General features: G+C 35.6%; 1 protein-coding gene across 2 annotated transcripts; it reads right to left on the reverse strand.

Annotated features, from left to right (window-relative positions):
• Positions 1–705: 705 nt before the first annotated feature.
• Positions 706–17463, reverse strand: LOC149770068 (uncharacterized). Of its 2 annotated transcripts, none has more exons than XR_016418967.1 (3): positions 16372–17463; positions 13877–14014; positions 706–4918 (listed from the first exon to the last, which is right to left on the reverse strand). XR_016418967.1 is itself a non-coding variant. In XM_089949455.1 (3 exons), exons 1-3 carry the CDS (start codon positions 17150–17152, stop codon positions 4913–4915), a joined length of 876 nt encoding a protein of 291 aa, XP_089805581.1. In that variant the 5' UTR covers positions 17153–17461; the 3' UTR covers positions 706–4912. The 2 variants fall into 2 exon arrangements, 1 of the variants encoding a protein (XP_089805581.1); XM_089949455.1 differs by having other exon boundaries at positions 13877–13965; positions 16372–17461.
• Between the last annotated feature and the right edge of the window lie 7569 nt (positions 17464–25032).

The raw sequence follows: 25032 nt of genomic DNA on the forward strand, positions 1-25032 counted from the left end.
TTTATATGTTTGTGTCATCTAGTTTTTGATTATTCGGGTCCAATACGGAAGTAAAGAAAAAGATAAGAAGCTATGCAAGAAAGAACAGAAGAGGACAATGTGACAGGCAATAAGGGGACCATGTAATCAGTTGAACATTTGTGTATCTGTTACATTACAGCCAATGATATTGCATATATATATATATATATATATATATGTATGTATATATATATATATATATATATATATATATATGTATGTATATATATATATATATATATATATATATACGCTGTATCAATGACATACCACGATATGTATACATTTTTCTTTCAAAGAAAACGAGGCTCATTTATTTATATCACATACAAATACACGTTTGCCTAAGATTGACTTAAGGCATCTGTGTATTGACCAATATAGATGGATGAACTAACATCCATGCCGAGTGTATTCACTACAAAATGTAGTTATGTGCCTCTTGTGGCTATTCACTTTGCATATCAATAAGTTGATTGTTTCGTTTATTATGTGTCGATTTTTATTTACATTGATTAAATTAATATAAGACACTTATGACTAAACCATGAAATATGGTTTTAATGAAGAAAGTAGATCACTACAAACATATCGTTAGCTTCTTGAACATTGAACTATGAGCCATTCACCTACAGGAGCCTGGAAATTAGTGTGGAATATAAACTAAGCGAAATGACGAACCAATAAGAGGTAATACAAATAATTTAATACATTTACAGTTGATCTAAGTCTTCATTCTGCTTCAGTTAACATTTGTACAGACCATACCTCTCTCTCTCTCTCTTCATTTGGTCGGTTTGATTGAACTTTTCCCAACATTCATAGGTCTAGAGACAGCGAAAATCCTCTATGCTAGTCTTTTAATGGATATTCTCCCACATCTCGCTAAGATGGTCACTCAGTGGGGGGTGCGGCCTTTGGACATTCATACATAATTAATGATACTCTACGTTTAGAACATTATAAAAGATTTAAAAAACAAAATAACAAGACAATAAATACATAAAAGTATGTGTGCCTTGCATCCCACAAATTTACCGTATAGTGTCAACAGGCTATTGCAACACTGTATCATTGATTATATAAATACTGTAAATAAATTCAAAGGAACTATATTATTGTAGGTTACCTGGGGAGTGTTCAATTTCAAATTTTTCCTAAATCCAAAATTCTTTTTCTCTCACACTCCAGATTTCTGTGTATTTTGTCACATATCCAGAAGAGCTGAGAGGGAAACGGAAAGCAGGAAGGATTGCGATGAAATTGTGTACCATATTAAATTCATTTAGAAAACGGTAGTTAAATACTTTCATAGTGTTATTTATATGTCACGACTGATTTATGAGTGGAAAGTTTTCACCATATATCTATAGCCATAGAAACACAGACCATAGTTAAATGAATGTTTATATAAGCATATTATTGTGCTATGGGTGGATCACAAGTTGATAATCCCATATATATACATTAGTGTGTGTGAATAGAGTTTACGCTTCACTCAACCTATCAACAAGATATGATGAGTGCTGTTATGGTATATGAGACAGTATGATGGAATTCATATCTGCAAGACATACATCATGATGTGGTTATACCTTTATGGCATGCAGCATGCTGTGATTCATATATATATTGTGACTGTGATTAGTACATGTATGGCATGCAGTAAATGTATGGCATATCATATGCGGAGAATAGTATATGTATGGAATAGAATATGATATAATTAGTATCTGTATGACATGTTACATGTGATTAGTGTCTTTATGAGATGTAGCAGGCTGTGATTAGTATATATGTATCATATGGCAGGCTGTGATTAGTATATGTGTATCATATAGCAGGCTGTGAAAAGTATATGTGTATCATATAGCAAGATGTGCTCATTGTCTGTATGACATAGCATGCTATGATTAGTATCTCTATGTCATGTAGCATTATGTGATTAGTATCTGTATGACATGTTGCATGTGATTAGTGTCTGTATGATATGTAGCAGGCTGTGATTAGTGTCTGTATGATATGTAGCATGCCATGATTAGTTTCTCTATGTAATGTAGCATTATGTGATTAGTATCTGTATGACATGTCACATGTGATTAGTGTCTGTATGATATGTAGCAGGCTGTGATTAGTATATGTGAATCATATAGCATGCTGTGATTTGTGTCTGTATGACATGTCACATGTGATTAGTATCTGTCATATAGCATTATGTGATTAATATCTGTATGACATGTTGCATGTCATTAGTGTCTTTATGACATGTCACATGTGATTAGTGTCTGTATATGTAGCAGACTGTGATTAGTATATGTGTATCATATAGAAAGATGTGATTAGTATCTCTGTCATATAGCATTCTGTGATTAGTATCTGTACGACATGTCACATGCTGTGATTAGTGGCCGTATATCATGTAGCATACTGTGATTAGTATCTGTATAGTAAATAACATGAAGTGATTATTATCTGTATGGTATATAACATGATGTGATTATTATTTGTATGGTATATAACATGATGTGATTATTATCTGTAAGGTATATAACATGTGATTATTATCTGTATGGTATAAAACATGATGTGATTATTATCTGTATCGTATATAACATGATTATTATCTGTATGGTATATAACATGATGTGATTATTATCTGTATGGTATATAACATGGTGTGATTATTATCTGTATGGTATATAACATGATGTGATTATTATCTGTATGGTCTATAACATGATGTGATTATTATCTGTATGGTATATAACATGGTGTGATTATTATCTGTATGGTATATAACATGATGTGATTATTATCTGTATGGTATATAACATGATGTGATTATTATCTGTATGGTATATAATATGATGTGATTATTATCTGATTGACATGTAGCATACTATGATTAGCATATATGTTGTGTATAGCATGCTGAGGCGTGTATGGCATGTAGAGTGATTTGGATTTTTAACATATCTTTTAACATATTCAGTCATATTGCTATGACACCAGGCTGACCAGTCCTAACATGAACCTCTTAATGCTGAGCGCCAAGTGAGGTAGCTGTTAGTACCACTTTTGTAAGTCTTCGGCCAGGGATCGAAACCACAACCTCCCACATCCGAGGCGGACACTCTAACCACTAGGCCACCGGAGCAGTCTGTATGGCATGTATAAAGATGAGACTAACATCTGCGTGACATATTACATGATGTGATAACTATCTGTATGGCATATAGCAAGAGTTGCCGAGTATAGGTAAGGTGTATGATGTAATGATTATCTAATCATATCAGCATGGTTGTTAAAATATGATGTAATATTTCTATGGCACATTAGTTACCATACTATTATGAGTGTTTTTAGGGGATACAAGATATTATAATGCAATGAGCATCGGCATGGCATATATCATGTACTAAATGGTAAATCCTTTCGAGTGCAATATCTCGCATCAACAGGATCTTTAGGCACCATGTTCTAATCTTGCTCATGTCATTTTTCTACTGCATTCATTGAAATTATATGGATGAATTAATTTAAACTATTTCCTTTCTGGTAAGTATGTTAACGCCACTAAAAAAAGTGTTGATATCATATTAATCAGTTTATGATAGTTGAAATAATAATCATAATTTTCAGTTAATATGTTAACCAGATTTTTCATTGCTGCCATAATACTCAGCATTTTGATAATCATCATTTTCATTGAATTGCTCATGTTCGCTATACTAATCTGATTTCTCATTGTTGACATATCAATACAATTTTTCATTGTTGCCATATTATTCACTTTCCCTCGATGCTGTGTGATTCAGATTTTTCATTGATGCTGTGTGATTCAGAGTTTCCATCGATGATGTATGATTCATAGTTTTCATCGATGCTGTGTGATTCAGATTTTCCATCGCTGCTGTGAGATTCAAATTTTCCATCGATGCTGTGTGATTCAGATTTTAGATTGATGCTGTCTGATTCTGAATTTCCATCGATGATGTATGATTCAGATTTTTCATCGACGCTGTGTGATTCAGGTTTTCTATCAAATCTGTGTGATTCAGATTTTCCATCGATGCTGTGAGATTCAGATTTTCCATCGATGCTGTATGATTAAGATTTTCTATCAATGCTGTGTGATTCAGATTTTCCACTGATGCAGTGTGATTCATATTTTCCATTGTTTCCATATTTGTAAGATTTTTCAGTCGCCATATTAATCAGATTCCTTCTATTAATCATATTTTTCATTGTTGTCATAATAATGATATGAATCTAAGGTCTAAACTAAACGAAAAGTACAAAAACTAGCAAGTTTGTTGAAAAATTCAACAAATAAGTTATTACTCTGAACATAATACAAAAATTTAAAAAGGGCTTACATTATTGTAAATTATAATCCAAGCTGTCTTTGAATGAACTCACAATAATCCATATATTGTTATTTTAGTTCAAACATATTGAACACTTTGGAATAATTTAAATAAATAAATCCTCTCAAATATTAACTAAAATCAACATAAATTGATTCCACAAAGACTGATGTTAAGATATGGAATGAGTAATTATGAAGTAAACAACATACAACAAGCCAAGACGCAGTAACATATATTGATATATAACAATACAAACAACACAAATGGTAAATAAAACTATACAAACAACACACTGATCATACATTGTATGTTGTTGCTAATCTTGATGCTAATCTATGGTAGTCGTCATCATTGTTTTACTTTCATAGACTCTGATTTCCTCTGCAAAGATGGTAAAGGAGACATAACACTTCCTTGACTGACACTTATGTTAGTATTCATTGAAGTTGGACCTTTATGTTCTCTCTAAATCCAGCGATGGATAAGTACTCATCATCAGCAGCATCCATTTCTCTGTATTAGATCTGACAATGATAAAAATGGTATAAGACCACATCACATTAATATTGAATCTGGCATAATGAAAACATTTTAGAACTGAAATGTGTTTTATTTGTTTCTTTGACAAATCAATCCAGTGAATTGCATGCAATATTTTTTATAGAACATTAAATACAGGTAACATCATCAATATTGGTTGGGAGAGGTTTCTGTTTGAAAGTGTGGATCACACTTTGGTTGCAAGCACGAAATGAAATGTGGCATAGCATTGTGCACAAACAATTTCCAATTTTCACTATTAATTTTGTTATCTGCATTTAAAATAGTCACATAATATTTCCAAATAAATAAGTAACATTAGCAAATCTACATGATAAATCAGAGAAATAATAGTAATGAATTTATTGGTGATAATGGTGGGCAACAGAAGGTGACTGGTTCTAACATTTCATGTTTCATTTAACTTTTAGTTATCACCAAACTAATTGTGACTATCAGCTTGTTGCACCCAGTTATATTCCTAAACTTAAATATAATGCATTTTGTCTGATGTTTTTTCCCTCGTGCAACTGTACCAAGTACAATATGTCATTTTGTAAGTGATATTCAGTAGTATTCTCGAAACAAATGTTATTTTCGTTCTTGCGTTTCAACCAAAAGAATGTGGCAGGCAGGGCCACACAACTAAACATGTTCTTCTAATAGTGAAAATCGTTTTCAAACTAGATTGGCCCAAAACCATCATCTATGATTGTGCTTGTTTTATATGTGATTTGGATTGTGTACAACGTAGCTTTAACAATTTTTCAATCATATTGCTACGATGTATGCAATTTGGCAATTTATAGTGTGTCTAGCACTTAGACATCATCCCCCAGACATGTAGAATTGTGTCCCACCCAGTCACATTATCCTGACACCAGCTGACCAGTCCTAACACTAACCTCTTAACACCCAGCCAGGCAGCTGTTAGTACCATTTTTGTAAGTCATTGGTATGACTCCACAAGGGATCGAATACACGACCAATTCATCCTGGATGCTCTAAACACTAGGTGGTTTGTTGTATATTAGGGACTACATTACATAGAGGTGGTTAATACCAAAGGGTCATTGTACAAAAGTACCTTGAGTGATCTTAGTTGTACTGTAATGAGTGTATATGTCTAGGTCAGAGATGACGACTGTTTAAAGTTTCATAGCATATTGAGAAATATCTGGATGACTGTGTACTCAGCCTATCTGTATGTTATGAAACATTGACTGAATTATGTACAGTAATTTATTGGTTATCAGTCATGATCAGGAGTACTAATTCAACTTTACTTAATGATGGATACTGTTTGGGTGTGATATACCTGATGGTAATGCTACTAGTACTCAATATGCATGCTATGTTTGGGTGGGATATACCTGATGGTAATGCTACTAGTACTCAATATGCATCCTATGTTTGGGTGGGATATACTTGATGGTTTACTATGAGTACTTAATATGCATCATATGTTTGGGTGGGATATACCTGATGGTAATACTATGAGTACTCAATATGCATCCTATGGTTGGGTGGGATATACCTGATGGTAATTATACGATTACTCAATATACATCCTATGTGTGGGTAGGATATACCTAATGGTAATACTATGAGTACTCAATATGCATCCTATGTTTGGGTGGGATACACATGATGGTAATACTAAGAGTACTCAATATGCATCCTATGTTTGGGTGGGATATACCTGATGGTTTACTATGAGTACTTAATATGCATCGTATGTTTGGGTGGGATATACCTGATGGTAATACTATGAGTACTCAATATGCATCCTATGGTTGGGTGGGATATACCTGATGGTAATTATACGATTACTCAATATACATCCTATGTTTCGGTGGGATATACCTGATGGTAATACTATGAGTACTCAATATGCATCCTATGGTTGGATAGGATATACCTGATGGTAATTCTACGAGTACTCAATATGCATGCTATGTCTGGGTGGGATACACATGATGGTAATACTAAGAGTACTCAATATGCATCCTATGGTTGGGTGGGATATACCTGATGGTAATACTACGAGTAGTCAATATACATCCTATGTTTGGGTGGGTTATACCTAATGGTAATACTACGAGTACTCAATATGCATCCTATTTATAACAACTGCTGGCTTTATCTTAATCTCTCTTATCAAGAAAACGTTAACGAGCAATGCTTTCAATTAGTGTGCCAATGAGAAACCACACAAACTTAACACATAAAACATAAGCATTCAGCTAAATTTCCAAACTAATCCATAATTGTACGCACAGAGGGTATGTGATTGTTAATGTAAAATGTTGATTTTGTATTACGTGAGGTCACATATAAATTATGCCAACCTGTACCTGGTTGTTTCAGTTTTTCTACCACCCCTAAGACAGCAAATGTGAAAAACTTTTAAACACACTTGGTAAGGAAACGTGTATCATTAGGATCTTAATTCAAAGCTTGTGAGAACAACATATCTCATTAGCTGAATAGTTTTCATCAAACCATGTAAATATGAACAACATCTCTCTTTAGCTGAATAGTTTTTCATCAGACCATGAAAATATGAACATCATCTCTCATCAGCTGGATAGTTTTCATCAGGCCATGTAAATATGAACAACATCTCTCATTAGCTGAATAGTTTTCATCAGACCATGCAAATATGAACATCTCTCAGTAGTTGAATAGTTTTCAACAGACCATGCAAATATGAACGTCTCTCAGTAGTTGAATGGTTTTCATCAGACCATGCAAATATGAACGTCTCTCAGTAGTTGAATGGTTTTCATCAGATCATGCAAATATGAACAACGTACCTCAGTAAGTGAATAGTTTTCATTAGACCATGTAGATATGAACAACATCTCTCATTAGTTAAATAATTTTCATCAGATCATGTAGATATGAACAACATCTCTCAGTAGTTGAATGGTTTTCATCGGACCATCATAGCTGCCAACCTTCCAAGCTCAAAATTAGTGAAAATAGGGATAAAAAGTCGTGAATTTGGACATGAATTCGTGAAAAATACCATGACAATAACTCCATCCACTCTGACCACTCCAACCGTCAATACTACACTATATCAAGTTCGCAAAATAAATAGAAAACACTACACATATGCAGAAATATTTATTTATCAAGGCATTATACTGTGGCAGACTTGAACTTCCTCAACTGATCTTGATCGTCAATTTGTTTTCTATACAGTTCGACTTATTGCCTGCAGGTTGATGTTGGGGACTAAAATTGCTGACAAATTTTCTGCAGCTAAGGAGGCCCTAAAATCTGTCTTATTTTTCCTCACTAAAGAAAATACTCTTACGCTGTCACTGTTGCTGTGAGTAATGCACAGGAACTGCAGCATTTTCGGTTCTTCCACAGGAAAAAAAGCAATTTTCCAGTCTGGGAACATTTGTCAGAACAAACGTTTAGCATGGTCTCCAGCTGATAAAGGTAGATTGCGTTCGACAAGAAAACTCACAAATAATGCTTCAGCGTTGGTAACCTGCAGGTCTTCCGCAAATGGTTTAAAATATTCCTGAGATGAAATCTGCGAATTCTTAATTTTCCCAACTTCGACGTATTTTTTTGCAACTGACATTCTTCCTCACATCGTCTCTGCGATGACACACTGAGCGCAAAAAGCATGAATGAATATCAATGTTTAATGGCAGAATGCACGGCCAATTTTTGATATATTCCAAATTAAACTTCATTTTTTGAGTAATACCTTTCTTTTTCCTTGGTGGTGAAGACATTTTCAAAATCTTACATGCGAGGCTGAACGGTAACTCAAATCAGTGTTTTGACGCATGCGCGGAGCAAATTTCCGGTTAAGCCCTAGTTTCTCTCAAAAACATTTGTAAAACTACTTTTATACATATAGATTAAAAGAGGCTAAAATGCTTGCTACCGGGCCAACTGTACTAATCGGCTGTAGATCTACTAATATCGTGACCAGCAGTGCCGGACCGTTTCGGCAACTGCGAATATCACGACTAGCGCTTAACAGGAAATCGGTTATTTTATTAAAGATTTAAAATAATTGACGATTGGAAAATTCGTGAATTTTTGGCTTACGGTGTGAATCCATGAATCGCTAAAAAAGTCGTGAAATTCACACCAAATTCGTGAGGGTTGGCAGCTATGGACCATGTACATATGAACAACATCTCTCATTAGTTGAAAAGTTTTCATTAGACCATGTAAATATGAACAACATCTCTCAGCAGTTGAATAGTTTTCATCAGACCATGTACACATGAACGTCTCTAGTGGATGAATAGTTTTCATCAGACCATGTACATATGAACAATATCCCTCAGTAGTTGAATTGTTTTCATCAGATCACGTAAACATGAACATCACTCAGTAGTTGAATAGTTTTCATCAGACCATGTAAATATGAACATCCCTCAGTAGCTGCATAGTTTTCATCAGACCATGTAAATATGAACATCACTCAGTAGTTGAATAGTTTTCATCAGACCATGTAAATATGAACATCTCTCAGTAGTTGAATAGTTTTCATCAGACCATGTAAATATGAACATCCCTCAGTAGTTGCAGTTTTCATCAGACCATGTAAATATGAACATCCCTCAGTAGTTGAATAGTTTTCATCAGACCATGTAAATATGAACATCCCTCAGTAGTTGAATAGTTTTCATCAGACCATGTAAATATGAACATCCCTCAGTAGTTGAATAGTTTTCATCAGACCATGTAAATATGAACATCCCTCATTAGCTGAATAGTTTTCATCAGACCATGTAAATATGAACAACATCTCTCAGTAGTTGAATAGTTTTCATTAGACCATGTAAATATGAACAACATCTCTCATTAGTTGAATAGTTTTCATCAGACCATGTACATATGAACAACATCTCTCAGTAGTTGAATAGTTTTCATCATATCATGTAGATATGAACATCATTCAGTAGTTGAATAGTTTTCATCAGATCATGTAGATATGAACAAGATCTCTCTGTAGTTGAATAGTTTTCATCAGACCATGTACATATGAATGTCTCTCAGTAGTTGAATGTTTTCATCAGATCATGTAAATATGTACAACATCTCTCAGTAGTTGAATAGTTTTCATCAGACCATGTACTTATGAACAACTGTTCAAGATTCCAAACTAGTTATCATACATTTCTAGCTTTTATGACTGCCAAATTACATGACGTATTGCATTTAAGTCAGGCAGGTTGGTGACATTCACTCTGATGTGGCCTCATGGTTTGTTTATGCATGACTTGAGCTGTATTCATTACTCATATATTGCCAGTTTCTCTGGTGCAACAGTTGGATGAATAATTTGTGGCTGTAAACTAGGCAGTTACATACAGTCTGTTAAATAACATTAACTACACGTAATATGACAATTCTGAGGAATCGCCATATCAGTAATACAACAAGCAAAATGTTTATATATGAACTTATAAATGGTGAAAAACGCAATCTACAAGTGTCGTAAAGAGTGTTATTAAAACTGAATAAAGATACAAATCTCAGCTTCCAAATTAAATGGGATTAAGTCTCTAGTGGGTGAATATAATTCCAGGCATTAAGCATGATACCGTTTCTGCTTGCAGAGTGTTTAAATCTTGTTTTATATCCTTCAGCGATAACAATATTTTCAAACTAGCTGCTGTGGTGGACAGATTCAAGTTCTCGTGACACCATTTTCATTTAGGACCAAGTGGACATCGTTACAAATTGTTTGGTTAAAGCCCAAGTTCAATGATACCATCCATTAAAGGTAATTGGTGACAGTAATCTTTTCAAAACATCATTCTTGGCAACTGTATTGAATGTATGACTGGCACTAATTTCATTTAGGAACAGCTATGTATTATAACAAGTCTATTGGTGAAAAGCCTGTGCTGAAACTGATACCCACTTACGAAGAATAGAGTTAACAATATTGTAGTGATCAACATGGAGTCTTTATTGAAGTAATTTCAACTCAAGAGGAGTAGCAATAACACCATCTTTAGCATATACACTATTGTAACTAGAACAGCGCCATTGAAATGTATGTGTAACATGACATCATAGGAAGTCTTGTGAGGAAAATGACACTTTGATATGATTTTTCCATTTTGGCGGACTAACAATACCACAATTTTTAATATGGCTGTCATGGTGGCCACATTGGATATTAGATTCAAACAATTTTCCCATTTATGACATAATATACAAAGACCGTGTTTATATGACTAGCCATCTAGAGGTAGTGATAATAATTTAAAGATTCACATACGCTACGGAGGTCAGACAGGCAGTATTGGTATATATGACCAGCTAGACATCCAACATCTTTCAGTAAACACCCATTGCAGATGTAAACATTGATTCAAACTAACAAGATTATCAAAATAGCCACTGTGGCAGTCAATTAGGATGCCTGAATGGCACCATTTATCTTCAGTACTAGCTACGCATCATACAATGTTTCAGTGAGAGTTCCATTTTAGGAGGGGGTGCGATTCTTAAGACGACCTCTGTGGAAACAATATTGGACGTGAGAGTGGCACCAGTTACATTTCCGACCGACTAGATATTTTAAAAAGTCATCTCTTGAAAACTCCATATCAATATAAATTGGTGTTCAGGACGACTGCGTTGGCTTCCATATAGGACACATGATCAACTCTTTAATCTACAATCAACTAGAGATCAAAAACAAGATTTTTAAGATGGTTGTCACAGTGGCTATATTAAACATGGGATAAGCACTAGTTTTATTTAGAACCAACAACAAAAGAGAAGTCTTTTGTTAGAAACCACATGTCTGTATGACTTTCGATTCTAGAGCAGTAGCGATCGCAAACCAGACATCCAAGAAAGCATTTTCGTGAAAACTCCATTCCGATATGCTAATCTATTCAAGAGAAGTATAAAAGCATCTTCAGAATGGCTACAATGACAGCCATATTAGATATTTAAACATCACTAGTTTTAATTAAGGTTAAGAAGACCATGGGCTGAATGGGTGTTTCTAAAGTTTCACGGCAATCGTCCAAGTAGTTTAGGATAAGTGACAATAACCATAGTGTGTTCTCCTCTTAGTTGGATCACAATGTCATTGTCTTTGACAACTGTGATGAAGTCCAGCATTTGGTCACTCTATTTGTGAAGACTTGGACAAAGTTCTTCCTTTGGCTAAAATGTTATTGTCTTTGAAGACAGGCATTTAGTTTGGAATGAATACATATGTGGTTATTATGACGAAGATTTAAACATATTCAATTTTATGATTGTCTAGAAATAATTACCCACAGTGTCACATAAAAAACCCAGAGTGAAGTCATATAACTAGACTCAAATATTAAAGGCTTTGATATGAAACACTTTATTATTATATGCTCATTTTTTTCTGTTAACTTTGCAGTGTCAGAATTGTTCAATATTTTACAATACTGAACTCGCGCGCAACTTCATATTGCACTCATAAAGAACTACTTTCTACTGTAAACAAACAATGGATGCAGTCGCTATCACATTTTTATTTGTAAACAAATCATGTACACTCGCATAGTAGGCACTTTATGTTTCAGTTGATTAAATTTGTTTCTGAATGAAGTAAAACAGATGTTTCGTGGACTGCCACATATCAGATGCTTTGGCACATTCCGCTTCAACTTTTTATGATGCAATGTTCTGATTTAGGCTAGCTATACAGTAGATGCCAGAAAGGGTCCTTACAAATAACATACAAGTGGGAAGGCATAAACTGTCTTCTTTAGCTGGTATTGAGAATGGCAAAACAATATAGTTACAGTTTTACATCCTGAATTTCCTCAAAATGTATTTTCTTAGTTATGCAAATCTGAATTACACGAGCCATAGCATGGCATAGGTTCTCAATCTTGATTACACATTTCGAAATTGTACTGCAATTTCGAATACAATTGCAATTACATGCTCTTACTGCACTCAAAATGAAATAAGCATTAAATTCTATAGCGTCCTTTTGATAATTGGAATTAAAAAACTTCATATTTTTTCCACATTATGATTTCAAACATTCTATGACAGAAACAGAAACACATTTGCAGATGTCAACATGCTTCTCCCTCGCTTCTTCAATCCGATGTATTTCATTGTCAAATATAAATCCAGTTCATAATCACTCAATTCCTAGAATCGACACAAATATCAAAATCTATTCATTCCAGATCAAATGGAAAAGTTGTTGCAATGCGCATTCATTCACAATATGACTCCAAATTTCAATTTTAACTAGGCAAGCCATTTTCTTTCTAGAGCGCGACTAAGTTCAAATGTATCAGGGCAGAGTTACATGCACAGTAACAATGTCATTGTTGTGTAATTATAGATTGCTGCATATGTATGGGAAAATATGAACAAGATTTTTGGATGGAATACTGCACGACCTTGAAACTGCAGTATATCCATAGGAAGAAAAGGTGTTCATATTTTCCCATACAAATGCAGTAACCTTTCTATTTTATGATTATTTTCTTATTCTACCTAAGGTTTAATTATTTAAACAAAATACACTACAAGAAACAACGTAAATGAATGTATGTTGTATTCTAAACTAAATACACAAGTGCATAGTCATCATTACACAACAACATTTCTTCCTCTAACCCGAACACCCAGGTCCTGTACTAGTTTTCCTGGCTAATGGCTCACATGGAACATGGAACAGATACCACCCACCATGCAGCTATGTTACAAAGCAGGTTAGCATGAAACAGAGGACGCTCTAACCACTAGGTCACCGGAGCCGTCATTTATAACACATGATATTGATAAAATGTATCCTCAACTTTCAGTAGTATTGAAGGTGTATCATCAATGCAGAAGTTCTGTATTGTGATATGAGTCATACTGGAAGTGAGCCACCAGTACAGTGTGGTAAACTATATGAAACACATGTAAGAAGTACTTACATTTTCCTGTCCTTTCTGTATGGCTGTCTCCTCAATGACAGGATGTTTTCTTTCATCACTCACTAGGACTTCTGAAGCTTTATGACTTACTACAGCAAAAGAACATTTGTCCCAGCTTATTAGCAACACACCAAGATACTGAATTGAAATAAAGTATTTATTAAAATTTGTACAAACTAAAGATTACAGTAAAATATGTGTGGGAACAATTAAATTTTCATAAGAGCGGCAGGGGCTCTAATGGCAAAAAGTATTTAGAGGAACACAAGATAAGACTGTTATTTCTTGTTCAACATGCTAAGTAATGAGAGCATCTCAGAATGACTGTGGGGGCTAGGGTGGGGTGGGGTGGTAGGGGTGTCTTGAAATAGTTTGAATGTCTTGGTCAACAAGATTAGAGGCAACTGGGTTCAACCACAATTACATGCAATACAAATCAACTTAACAGCAGTTGGACTTAATTTTACAATATTTCATTCAATTATGTTTGTTTTATTGTCATAAAATTATTCCTCACATTTTCAAACTTAATACATCAGTAAATAAAATCTATAAAAATGGATGGGGTGGATATTATTTTCTTCCTTTTCCTTCATAACTTTTTTTGACACACCACTACATAATTATGTGATAGTTCTCTAGTTATGGGGGAGAAGGAGATTAAAAAAACATTACATTTGCATCTAGGTTGATACAGTTTAAAAACTGTGACTTCAGAATATATCCGTATATACCCCACTACACGTCATAAAAAAGCAAGACAAAGTCATAGAAAAATTGCTATAAAATTGCTAATCTCGTGTATCAATTTATAATTTATAATCTGACTGACATCAGTGGGATCAAGCACCGTTATCCTGTGTGTATTCTAAATATACATAATTTTCCTTAATAACACGGCCTACTATTTGACCTAATGACCGTATGTGTGTGCAAGCCTGTGTGTGTGTGTGTCATCAAATAGCCGAGTGTCTTGCTCAACATGATCTGAGACAAATGGGATCAATCCCAATTACAAGCAATAAAAATCAATTTAACAGCAGTTAGACTTTACAATATTTAATTCAATTATGTTTCATCCATTTATGCTATACATTTTCAAACTCAGTAAGTAAAATTTATAGAAAGTGAGTGGGATGGATATTCTTTTCTTTCTTTCCTCCAACCTTCATATTTTTCTGCACCACCAAACTTAAATAACAATTCTCTAGGGATTTAAGAAATACTTTCTCATCTAGCTCAAATTTTTTAAAATTCTTGTTCTTTTTGAAAATGAACCAATCAATGTTTTACATCATAAAGCTAAATTGCCTCAGAAACAAATATTGCATATTTCTTAAAACTAGAAGCTTAACATTTCTTTACGTAATGTGACAAGTGTACAGTGTCAAATATTATTTCACAATTTCCGATGCAAACAGAAAGAGATTCTTGTAGACCAAAATGCAACGAAATGAAAAAGTTAAAACAATTGTGGTTGATTTCTCAATATACCCAATCAAAGATTAAAATAATTAAAAGGGAGGGGGGACATAACAAACGATATAGTCTTAGAAAAAAATCTACAAAACATGCTCATTCATTCATCAATTTCAAATTGATTACCTGACTGACAGCACTGGGCTCTAGCACTGTCATCTTGTATGTTTTCCAAATACACGGGATTTTCCTTACGGCCTTATACTTGAGTCCATCATTTTACAATATAACTGATACACTGTTTTGCTGTTCACTGTCCTAGATAAATAATTCGTTTTATTTTCGTAAATTTGGGAATTGCATACCTTAGTACAAGTTTATTCAAGGACACTTTTTCTTGCAAACAGAAAGGACAATGGACATCTGTCTGATTGTTGACAAAATCCGTTTGGTTTTAAAATCAGTTTTTTTCACTGACGGTTATGTTGTGGTATAATTTTTCAATTATAAAAAACTATATTAAGAAAGTCATTGCTAAAGCATAAAAACATTTGTAGATATGGGTAAACAATAAATAAGTTTTTGCCAAATGATTCTAAAACCGTGTAAAGAAATATGGTGTATAGAACAAGTGAAGACATCCAACGGCCATCTTTATAATCCAGATTAAACTGAAATGAATGACATGCTCTTAGAATGAAAGCAACACCTGGTGGTTAAACTGTGTGCAAAATGTCATCGTCCTTTAGTCATTGATAAATTTAGTCTATAAAAATTGTGTTATCTGTATTTACATATAAATTAATATATTTTAAATAAATAGTATAAATAAATCACATAACAATATTAAAGTGAACTTATATAATATATTGTATAACAACAAAATACTGTTTTATTTATATGTAACTTCAGTTCAGCATGACAACTATGCATGACGAAACTGTCATGTTGACATTTTGTTTTCTAAATTTAAAATGAAATCTGTGTGAATTGTCAATAAATGAAGTTTGTCATTTTATTTATGACATCATTAAACTTTTTCTTTCTGTCGATAAAATATAAGAATTATGAATTACCTTGATACACATGCTTGAATACAGTTATGTCACTGCTCCCAATGCGTGTTACATACAGAAGTCCATGGTCCCAGAATATGGCAAGGGGATTCCGTCGAATTCCCTGTGTAAAAATGGCGACAAGTTGACACGAAGCTGTAAGTTGATGAATACTGTTATCAGGGAATCCACAGTTAGATACAAAAATATTCCCATCTTCGTTTATAACGATTGATGTCGGCCATTGTAGGCTCTGATGTTTGTATGTATATTTACATTGACTAGGATTCAAAATGTCGAATCCATAGATACCGGTATCATTAGGGGATTTACGACCAGCATAACACAAGATATAAATAATGTTGTCTTTTGTTGTTACGGAACTCCATCCATCCCCTTTACAAATCTGGTGAATAGTGTCCACATGTCCATCGTCAAATGACATGATACACCAGTACATCATGCCCTGTCGAACACCACTGACAACAAGATTATCCTGGAATTTGACAACACCATGATATTTATCCAGTACTCCCTGTAGACATAAACTCCTGGTCGGTTTAAAAACATGTGACATGTCTGTCGAATCAATGGACATCATTTTTATCAGACCATCCTCTTGAAGGACACAAATTTCCATGGCATCCATCAGACACACGTCACGTGGTCTTGACTCCAGTTTGTCTAACATGGCTAGGAATTTTCCGTCATGGAGACAATGGATCTGGACTTTATCCGAATAATTGTCTAGGACGACTATCTTGTCTTGGCAGACAACAATAGAGTTGTAGTCGGGGAACATTTCGGCTGTGGAAATAAAGTGATATAAGCATTAATACAAATCTACATAAAAATATTATGCATATATAATTATATTAAAATATTAAATAACCTTACATCTGCAGTGTGTAACTATGAATACATTAATAATAATTTCATTAATTATATTTATGACTTTAAAAATTCATTCCTGTTAAATTTATTATACTTATTTTATTGTTATAAATTTAACTGTCAAAAAATTGCAATGGTCGTGGTTGCTGTCATCATTAATTTACCAATATACGCATATTTATATTAAAATACTAAAATAGCTTGTACATTTACGTGATATAAACGTTAAATGAATGCATAATATAAACGTTGACATATACCAACATTTTATTGTTATAAATTTAGCTGTCAAAAAATTGCAATGGTCGTGGTTGCTGTCATCATTAATTTACCAATATACGCATATTTATATTAAAATACTAAAATAGCTTGTACATTTACGTGATATAAACGTTAAATGAATGCATAATATAAACGCTGACATATACCAACATAAAAATAATATACATGTATAATTGAAATACTAAATAACTGCCATTACAATCGTCATAATGACGTCAGCGTTTTATTATTATTACAAGAGAGATTTACATCAGACATCACACAGACCCAGTGATCACACTATTATAGTTCTGTACAGTATTTTAGTAAACTGAAGATACCAACAATAGTGTTTTAACAGGTTCTGTGTGGAAACTGATATTGTCCCTCTATCTTTTTAAGAAGATGTTGTTGTTGTAGAGTTTAACGCCGTTTTTCAGCAACACGATAGGCTATACATGGTGGCCAGTATCAATGGTGGAGGAAGAACCCGGGAAAAAACCGATCCATGAGAAGGTGTTCTACTAAATACATACGGTAGTAGTGAAGTGGAATATGTCCCAAGTTGTATGCATCACGTGTCATGATATACGCCGGCGTCTATCCTAGAACAAGTAATTACACCTTTCCTAAACTCAAGGTACTTAGCCTGAAACCACCCAATAACCATATATCTACTTAATATGCATGGAATGACAAACTGAGACATGTAACCTACTTTGACTCGGCGACTTTCCTACCTATCCCCCTTCCAAACATGGAAGAACATCTTAGCACGTGTGTCAAAACGATGAATCTATTAAGATCACCACGCCTCAACAACAATTTTATCACAGGGTCCACCATTGCCCCCTTAGAAACAGAACCAAATACTAGCAAAGATCATCTGCATGTTGGAGCATTTTTATTTCTTCCCTTAAATTAGGGATCCGTATCCTACTATTTTTGGACTATTTCTTATTTTTTGACGGAGTATTTCAATTGCTATTACATATAATAGCATATATAGTGGGCATGCCTGCCTCACTGACCTTTGTATTTCAAATACGTCCATAACAGCTCCATTTACCTGTCCTCTTGAGGTTATTTCATTATACAGGATTTAGGTCCACTTACAAAAATTATCTCCGAAACCAAATTTTTCCAATACTTTTTGCATATAGTTATGTTCTAACCTGTCAAAGGCTTTTTCTTGATCAGAAAGTACCATGGCACCATTTTGTCCTGGTTTCCTTACATAGTTTTTATGTTTAAAATATTATTTTGGATGTCTCTCCCTTTTTGCTCCGTAAATCTGGTTTTCATTAATTATTCTTCCCATTCCCATTTTCACTCTGTTAGATTGTATACGACAAAGAATGTTGCAATCATTGTTTAGTTGTAATATTGGTCTACAGTTCTTTTCTTTTGCCCTTACCTTTTTAAAATATTGTGATTATTCATTGTTTCGTTGTTTAGGTCATTACTCCCTCTATAAAAATATTGTTACACAGGGATTCCAGAACCGGGGCACACTCAACTTGGAACTTTTGGTAGAATTCCGAAGTGAGTCCATCTTTCCCTGGCGATTTCCAGGGATCATATAGTTTTTATTATTTCTTCACTCAAGATGAAATCATCACACATGTCCTTATGTTCTGACGAGGTCATCTCACACTGGGATTCTTTAAGATATTCAGTTATATCATTAGTATTAATATTTTGTGTGGTACATAGTTCTTGGTAGCATCTATGGATATATTTCATGTTATATTTCGGTTGTTTGTATAAAAAAAGTCTCCCTCCATAATAGTTTCTATATGCTTTCCTCCCTCCCCTTTTCTTAATTCCTCTCTTTCAAAAAAGCCTTCTGCCTTTTTATATAGATTGGTAAATGTTCCTGCCCTTATGGTTTTTCCTTGGGTTTTGTCCAATATAATTTAGTTTTGTCTTTATAGCATTCCCTTTTTCTTCCTCTAAAATTTAATTTAGTTTTTTTTTTAACATTCCTTTTTTTCTTCCTGTTTCAGTATATTCTAGTTTCCTTTTCAGTCTTCTTTTTCATTTTTTAACTTGTCCTTTCTTATTTTTGAGAACCGTATCAATATATTAATTCTGAGGTTATATCTATTATCTCTTCTACCCTGTTGAAATTACCCCACCCCCCTTATGAAAGTATCCATGGTAAAGTTTTCCAAATAAGTGCCTAAATTGTCAATGAAAATCATTTTTTTTTTAAAAATTCCTTTGTGCAGGGACATAAACATTAACTAAGTTCCATTTTTTAATTTCAATGTGAATCATTCGTCCCTTAAAAAATTCCCCATCATTTTCTCGTTCCAATGTTATATCCCTCTTTGTATTACTATTACTATTCCTCATCTAAGATCATTATGGTTTTCACTGTAAATTAAAATTGCATTTCGTTGTCTCTCTAGTCCAGCTTTCATTTCCGGCGTAGTTCCATTGTTTGTTGCTTGTATAAAAGCAACATCATATTCCTTTATTTCCATTTTTTAATTTCATCTTCATTTACATTTTAATTTCATCTTCATTTACATTTATAGATGCAATATTAAAGTTTTTTCCTCCAGTTCGCATACTTTAAGCTACCAGATTCTGTTATTTTTATTTCACTATTAATAAAGCTCAAAAATTTAGTTTTATTTTTTCATTTAGGTATTATTTTCACTCTGGCCACTCTCTGCCGGAGCTTCGCTTTGTGATAGGAAGTATTTCATTTATTTCTTTACTGGTACTTTGTCTAGTGAAGTATATTGTTTGGTCTATCCCATTTGTTCCCATTTTGTCTTCGCTGACGTCCGTTTCCATTTCTGTGTTATTTTCCCAATCAATTTCTGCGCTAAATTTGAGTCATTTGAGTCCTTTTTTCTTGAGTTTACCGATTCATTTGTATTTACTGTTTAATTTGTCTTTGTTTTTAAAACTGATGATTGTAGTTTTCAAAGAGGGTATACTTTCTTTGGTATTTTTTTCCTTCTTCTTCCCGCACCTTTGGAATGATTCACCTGATAGAAGTTTTTTTCCGTTTCCTCTGTTCGGATGCATGGATTGAGGTTAGGGGCTTCAGACCTATCAGGTATACTAGGTCCCCATCCTCAGGCATTTCCACTTCTTCCTCTGATGAGAAACTTCCCTCCTCTACCATCAAGTTCTGGAGCATACAGAACATATTGGTTTCTAATATGCTTTTGTTTTCATCTTCCCGTTTTTGGAGCGTGAGTTTTGTTCGTGGGCTTTTGAAGTTGTTTCCCACTCTAGATCTTTGCTAGTATTGGGTTCTGTTTCTAAGATCACTGATACATTATCCATGCTCGGCGCTTGGATGTTATATGCCTCTTCCCCTGTGGGGATTAAAGGGCTGTCAGAAATTGTGTTAAGTGTTGGATTTTGCAAAATCATTTTTTGAGGTTTGATATTTTGTAATTCTTCCCCTAGTTCTTACACTTCTAACGCTACATTTGTTTTGTTGTTGTATTCACTGTTTGCGTACGTCTCAGGTGCTGGTGGAACTTGGCACTCTTTCGGATTATGCTCTGTCTTTTTTGTATTTTGGGCATATCTGGTCTGCTTTGCAAACTTTGTACCATGTTTTCAAAAGAAAACCAATGGTGTAGAAAAAAGATGGAATGTTATGTGCATCTTCTATAAATATGTTTGGATTCTAACTCCTGTCTGCACCATTTGAAAACTCCATAATGCTCTGTAAGTAGGTTTGGATTCTAACTCCTGTCTGCACCATTTGAAAACTCCACAATGTTCTATAAGTAGGTTTGGATTCTAACTCCTGTCTGCACCATTTGAAAACTCCATAATGCTCTGTAAGCAGGTTTGGATTCTAGCTCCTGTCTGCACCATTTGAAAACTCCATAATGCTCTATAAGTAGGTTTGGATTCTAGCTCCTGTCTGCACCATTTGAAAACTCCATAATGCTCTGTAAGCAGGTTTGGATTCTAGCTCCTGTCTGCACCATTCAAAAACTCCATAATGCTCTGTAAGCAGGTTTGGATTCTAGCTCCTGTCTGCACCATTCGAAAACTCCATAATGCTCTGTAAGCAGGTTTGGATTCTAGCTCCTGTCTGCACCATTCGAAAACTCCATAATGCTCTGTAAGCAGGTTTGGATTCTAGCTCCTGTCTGCACCATTCGAAAACTCCATAATGCTCTGTAAGCAGGTTTGGATTCTAGCTCCTGTCTGCACCATTCGAAAACTCCATAATGCTCTGTAAGCAGGTTTGGATTCTAGCTCCTGTCTGCACCATTCGAAAACTCCATAATGCTCTGTAAGCAGGTTTGGATTCTAGCTCCTGTCTGCACCATTCGAAAACTCCATAATGCTCTGTAAGCAGGTTTGGATTCTAGCTCCTGTCTGCACCATTCGAAAACTCCATAATGCTCTGTAAGCAGGTTTGGATTCTAGCTCCTGTCTGCACCATTCGAAAACTCCATAATGCTCTGTAAGCAGGTTTGGATTCTAGCTCCTGTCTGCACCATTCGAAAACTCCATAATGCTCTGTAAGCAGGTTTGGATTCTAGCTCCTGTCTGCACCATTCGAAAACTCCAGAATGCTCTGTAAGCAGGTTTGGATTCTAGCTCCTGTCTGCACCATTCGAAAACTCCAGAATGCTCTGTAAGCAGGTTTGGATTCTAGCTCCTGTCTGCACCATTCGAAAACTCCAGAATGCTCTGTAAGCAGGTTTGGATTCTAGCTCCTGTCTGCACCATTCGAAAACTCCAGAATGCTCTGTAAGCAGGTTTGGATTCTAGCTCCTGTCTGCACCATTCGAAAACTCCAGAATGCTCTGTAAGCAGGTTTGGATTCTACCTCCTGTCTGCACCATTCGAAAACTCCATAATGCTCTGTAAGCAGGTTTGGATTCTACCTCCTGTCTGCACCATTCGAAAACTCCATAATGCTCTGTAAGCAGGTTTGGATTCTAGCGCCTGTCTGCACCATTCGAAAACTCCATAATGCTCTGTAAGCAGGTTTGGATTCTAGCGCCTGTCTGCACCATTCGAAAACTCCATAATGCTCTGTAAGCAGGTTTGGATTCTAGCGCCTGTCTGCACCATTCGAAAACTCCATAATGCTCTGTAAGCAGGTTTGGATTCTAGCGCCTGTCTGCACCATTCGAAAACTCCATAATGCTCTGTAAGCAGGTTTGGATTCTAGCGCCTGTCTGCACCATTCGAAAACTCCATAATGCTCTGTAAGCAGGTTTGGATTCTAGCGCCTGTCTGCACCATTCGAAAACTCCATAATGCTCTGTAAGCAGGTTTGGATTCTAGCGCCTGTCTGCACCATTCGAAAACTCCATAATGCTCTGTAAGCAGGTTTTGGATTCTAGCGCCTGTCTGCACCATTCGAAAACTCCATAATGCTCTGTAAGCAGGTTTGGATTCTAGCGCCTGTCTGCACCATTCGAAAACTCCATAATGCTCTGTAAGCAGGTTTGGATTCTAGCGCCTGTCTGCACCATTCGAAAACTCCATAATGCTCTGTAAGCAGGTTTGGATTCTAGCGCCTGTCTGCACCATTCGAAAACTCCATAATGCTCTGTAAGCAGGTTTGGATTCTAGCGCCTGTCTGCACCATTCGAAAACTCCATAATGCTCTGTAAGCAGGTTTGGATTCTAGCTCCTGTCTGCACCATTCGAAAACTCCATAATGCTCTGTAAGCAGGTTTGGATTCTAGCGCCTGTCTGCACCATTCGAAAACTCCATAATGCTCTGTAAGCAGGTTTGGATTCTAGCTCCTGTCTGCACCATTCGAAAACTCCATAATGCTCTGTAAGCAGGTTTGGATTCTAGCTCCTGTCTGCACCATTCGAAAACTCCATAATGCTCTGTAAGCAGGTTTGGATTCTAGCTCCTGTCTGCACCATTCGAAAACTCCATAATGCTCTGTAAGCAGGTTTGGATTCTAGCTCCTGTCTGCACCATTCGAAAACTCCATAATGCTCTGTAAGCAGGTTTGGATTCTAGCTCCTGTCTGCACCATTCGAAAACTCCATAATGCTCTGTAAGCAGGTTTGGATTCTAGCTCCTGTCTGCACCATTCGAAAACTCCATAATGCTCTGTAAGCAGGTTTGGATTCTAGCTCCTGTCTGCACCATTCGAAAACTCCATAATGCTCTGTAAGCAGGTTTGGATTCTAGCTCCTGTCTGCACCATTCGAAAACTCCATAATGCTCTGTAAGCAGGTTTGGATTCTAGCTCCTGTCTGCACCATTCGAAAACTCCATAATGCTCTGTAAGCAGGTTTGGATTCTAGCTCCTGTCTGCACCATTCGAAAACTCCATAATGCTCTGTAAGGCAGGTTTGGATTCTAGCTCCTGTCTGCACCATTCGAAAACTCCATAATGCTCTGTAAGCAGGTTTGGATTCTAGCTCCTGTCTGCACCATTCGAAAACTCCATAATGCTCTGTAAGGAGGTTTGGATTCTAGCTCCTGTCTGCACCATTCGAAACTCCATAATGCTCTGTAAGGAGGTTTTGGATTCTAGCTCCTGTCTGCACCATTCGAAAACTCCATAATGCTCTGTAAGGAGGTTTGGATTCTAGCTCCTGTCTGCACCATTCGAAAACTCCATAATGCTCTGTAAGGAGGTTTGGATTCGAGCTCCTGTCTGCACCATTCGAAAACTCCATAATGCTCTGTAAGGAGGTTTGGATTCGAGCTCCTGTCTGCACCATTCGAAAACTCCATAATGCTCTGTAAGGAGGTTTGGATTCGAGCTCCTGTCTGCACCATTCGAAAACTCCATAATGCTCTGTAAGGAGGTTTGGATTCGAGCTCCTGTCTGCACCATTCGAAAACTCCATAATGCTCTGTAAGGAGGTTTGGATTCGAGCTCCTGTCTGCACCATTCGAAAACTCCATAATGCTCTGTAAGGAGGTTTGGATTCGAGCTCCCTGTCTGCACCATTCGAAAACTCCATAATGCTCTGTAAGGAGGTTTGGATTCGAGCTCCTGTCTGCACCATTCGAAAACTCCATAATGCTCTGTAAGGAGGTTTGGATTCGAGCTCCTGTCTGCACCATTCGAAAACTCCATAATGCTCTGTAAGGAGGTTTGGATTCGAGCTCCTGTCTGCACCATTCGAAAACTCCATAATGCTCTGTAAGGAGGTTTGGATTCGAGCTCCTGTCTGCACCATTCGAAAACTCCATAATGCTCTGTAAGGAGGTTTGGATTCGAGCTCCTGTCTGCACCATTCGAAAACTCCATAATGCTCTGTAAGGAGGTTTGGATTCGAGCTCCTGTCTGCACCATTCGAAAACTCCATAATGCTCTGTAAGGAGGTTTGGATTCGAGCTCCTGTCTGCACCATTCGAAAACTCCATAATGCTCTGTAAGGAGGTTTGGATTCGAGCTCCTGTCTGCACCATTCGAAAACTCCCATAATGCTATCTAAGACTCCTGTCTGCAAACCATTCGAAAACTCCATAATGCAATCTATAGACATAAATAAGCTCTCTGTCTGCACCATTCAAAACTCCATAATGCCTGTAAGGAG

The sequence above is a fragment of the Sinohyriopsis cumingii genome, unplaced genomic scaffold (genome assembly GCF_028554795.1).
Source record: "Sinohyriopsis cumingii isolate HCF-2022 unplaced genomic scaffold, ASM2855479v2 utg002737l, whole genome shotgun sequence".
Classification (NCBI taxonomy): domain Eukaryota; kingdom Metazoa; phylum Mollusca; class Bivalvia; order Unionida; family Unionidae; genus Sinohyriopsis; species Sinohyriopsis cumingii.

Coding starts and splice junctions, on each gene's coding strand:
- LOC149770068 (XM_089949455.1), bottom strand. CDS start 17,152: ATGTTCCCCGACTACAACTCTATTGTTGTCTGCCAAGACAAGATAGTC. Junction 13,966..16,371: donor ATTCAAGCATGTGTATCAAG/GTAATTCATAAT, acceptor CTTTTGCTGTAG/TAAGTCATAAAGCTTCAGAA.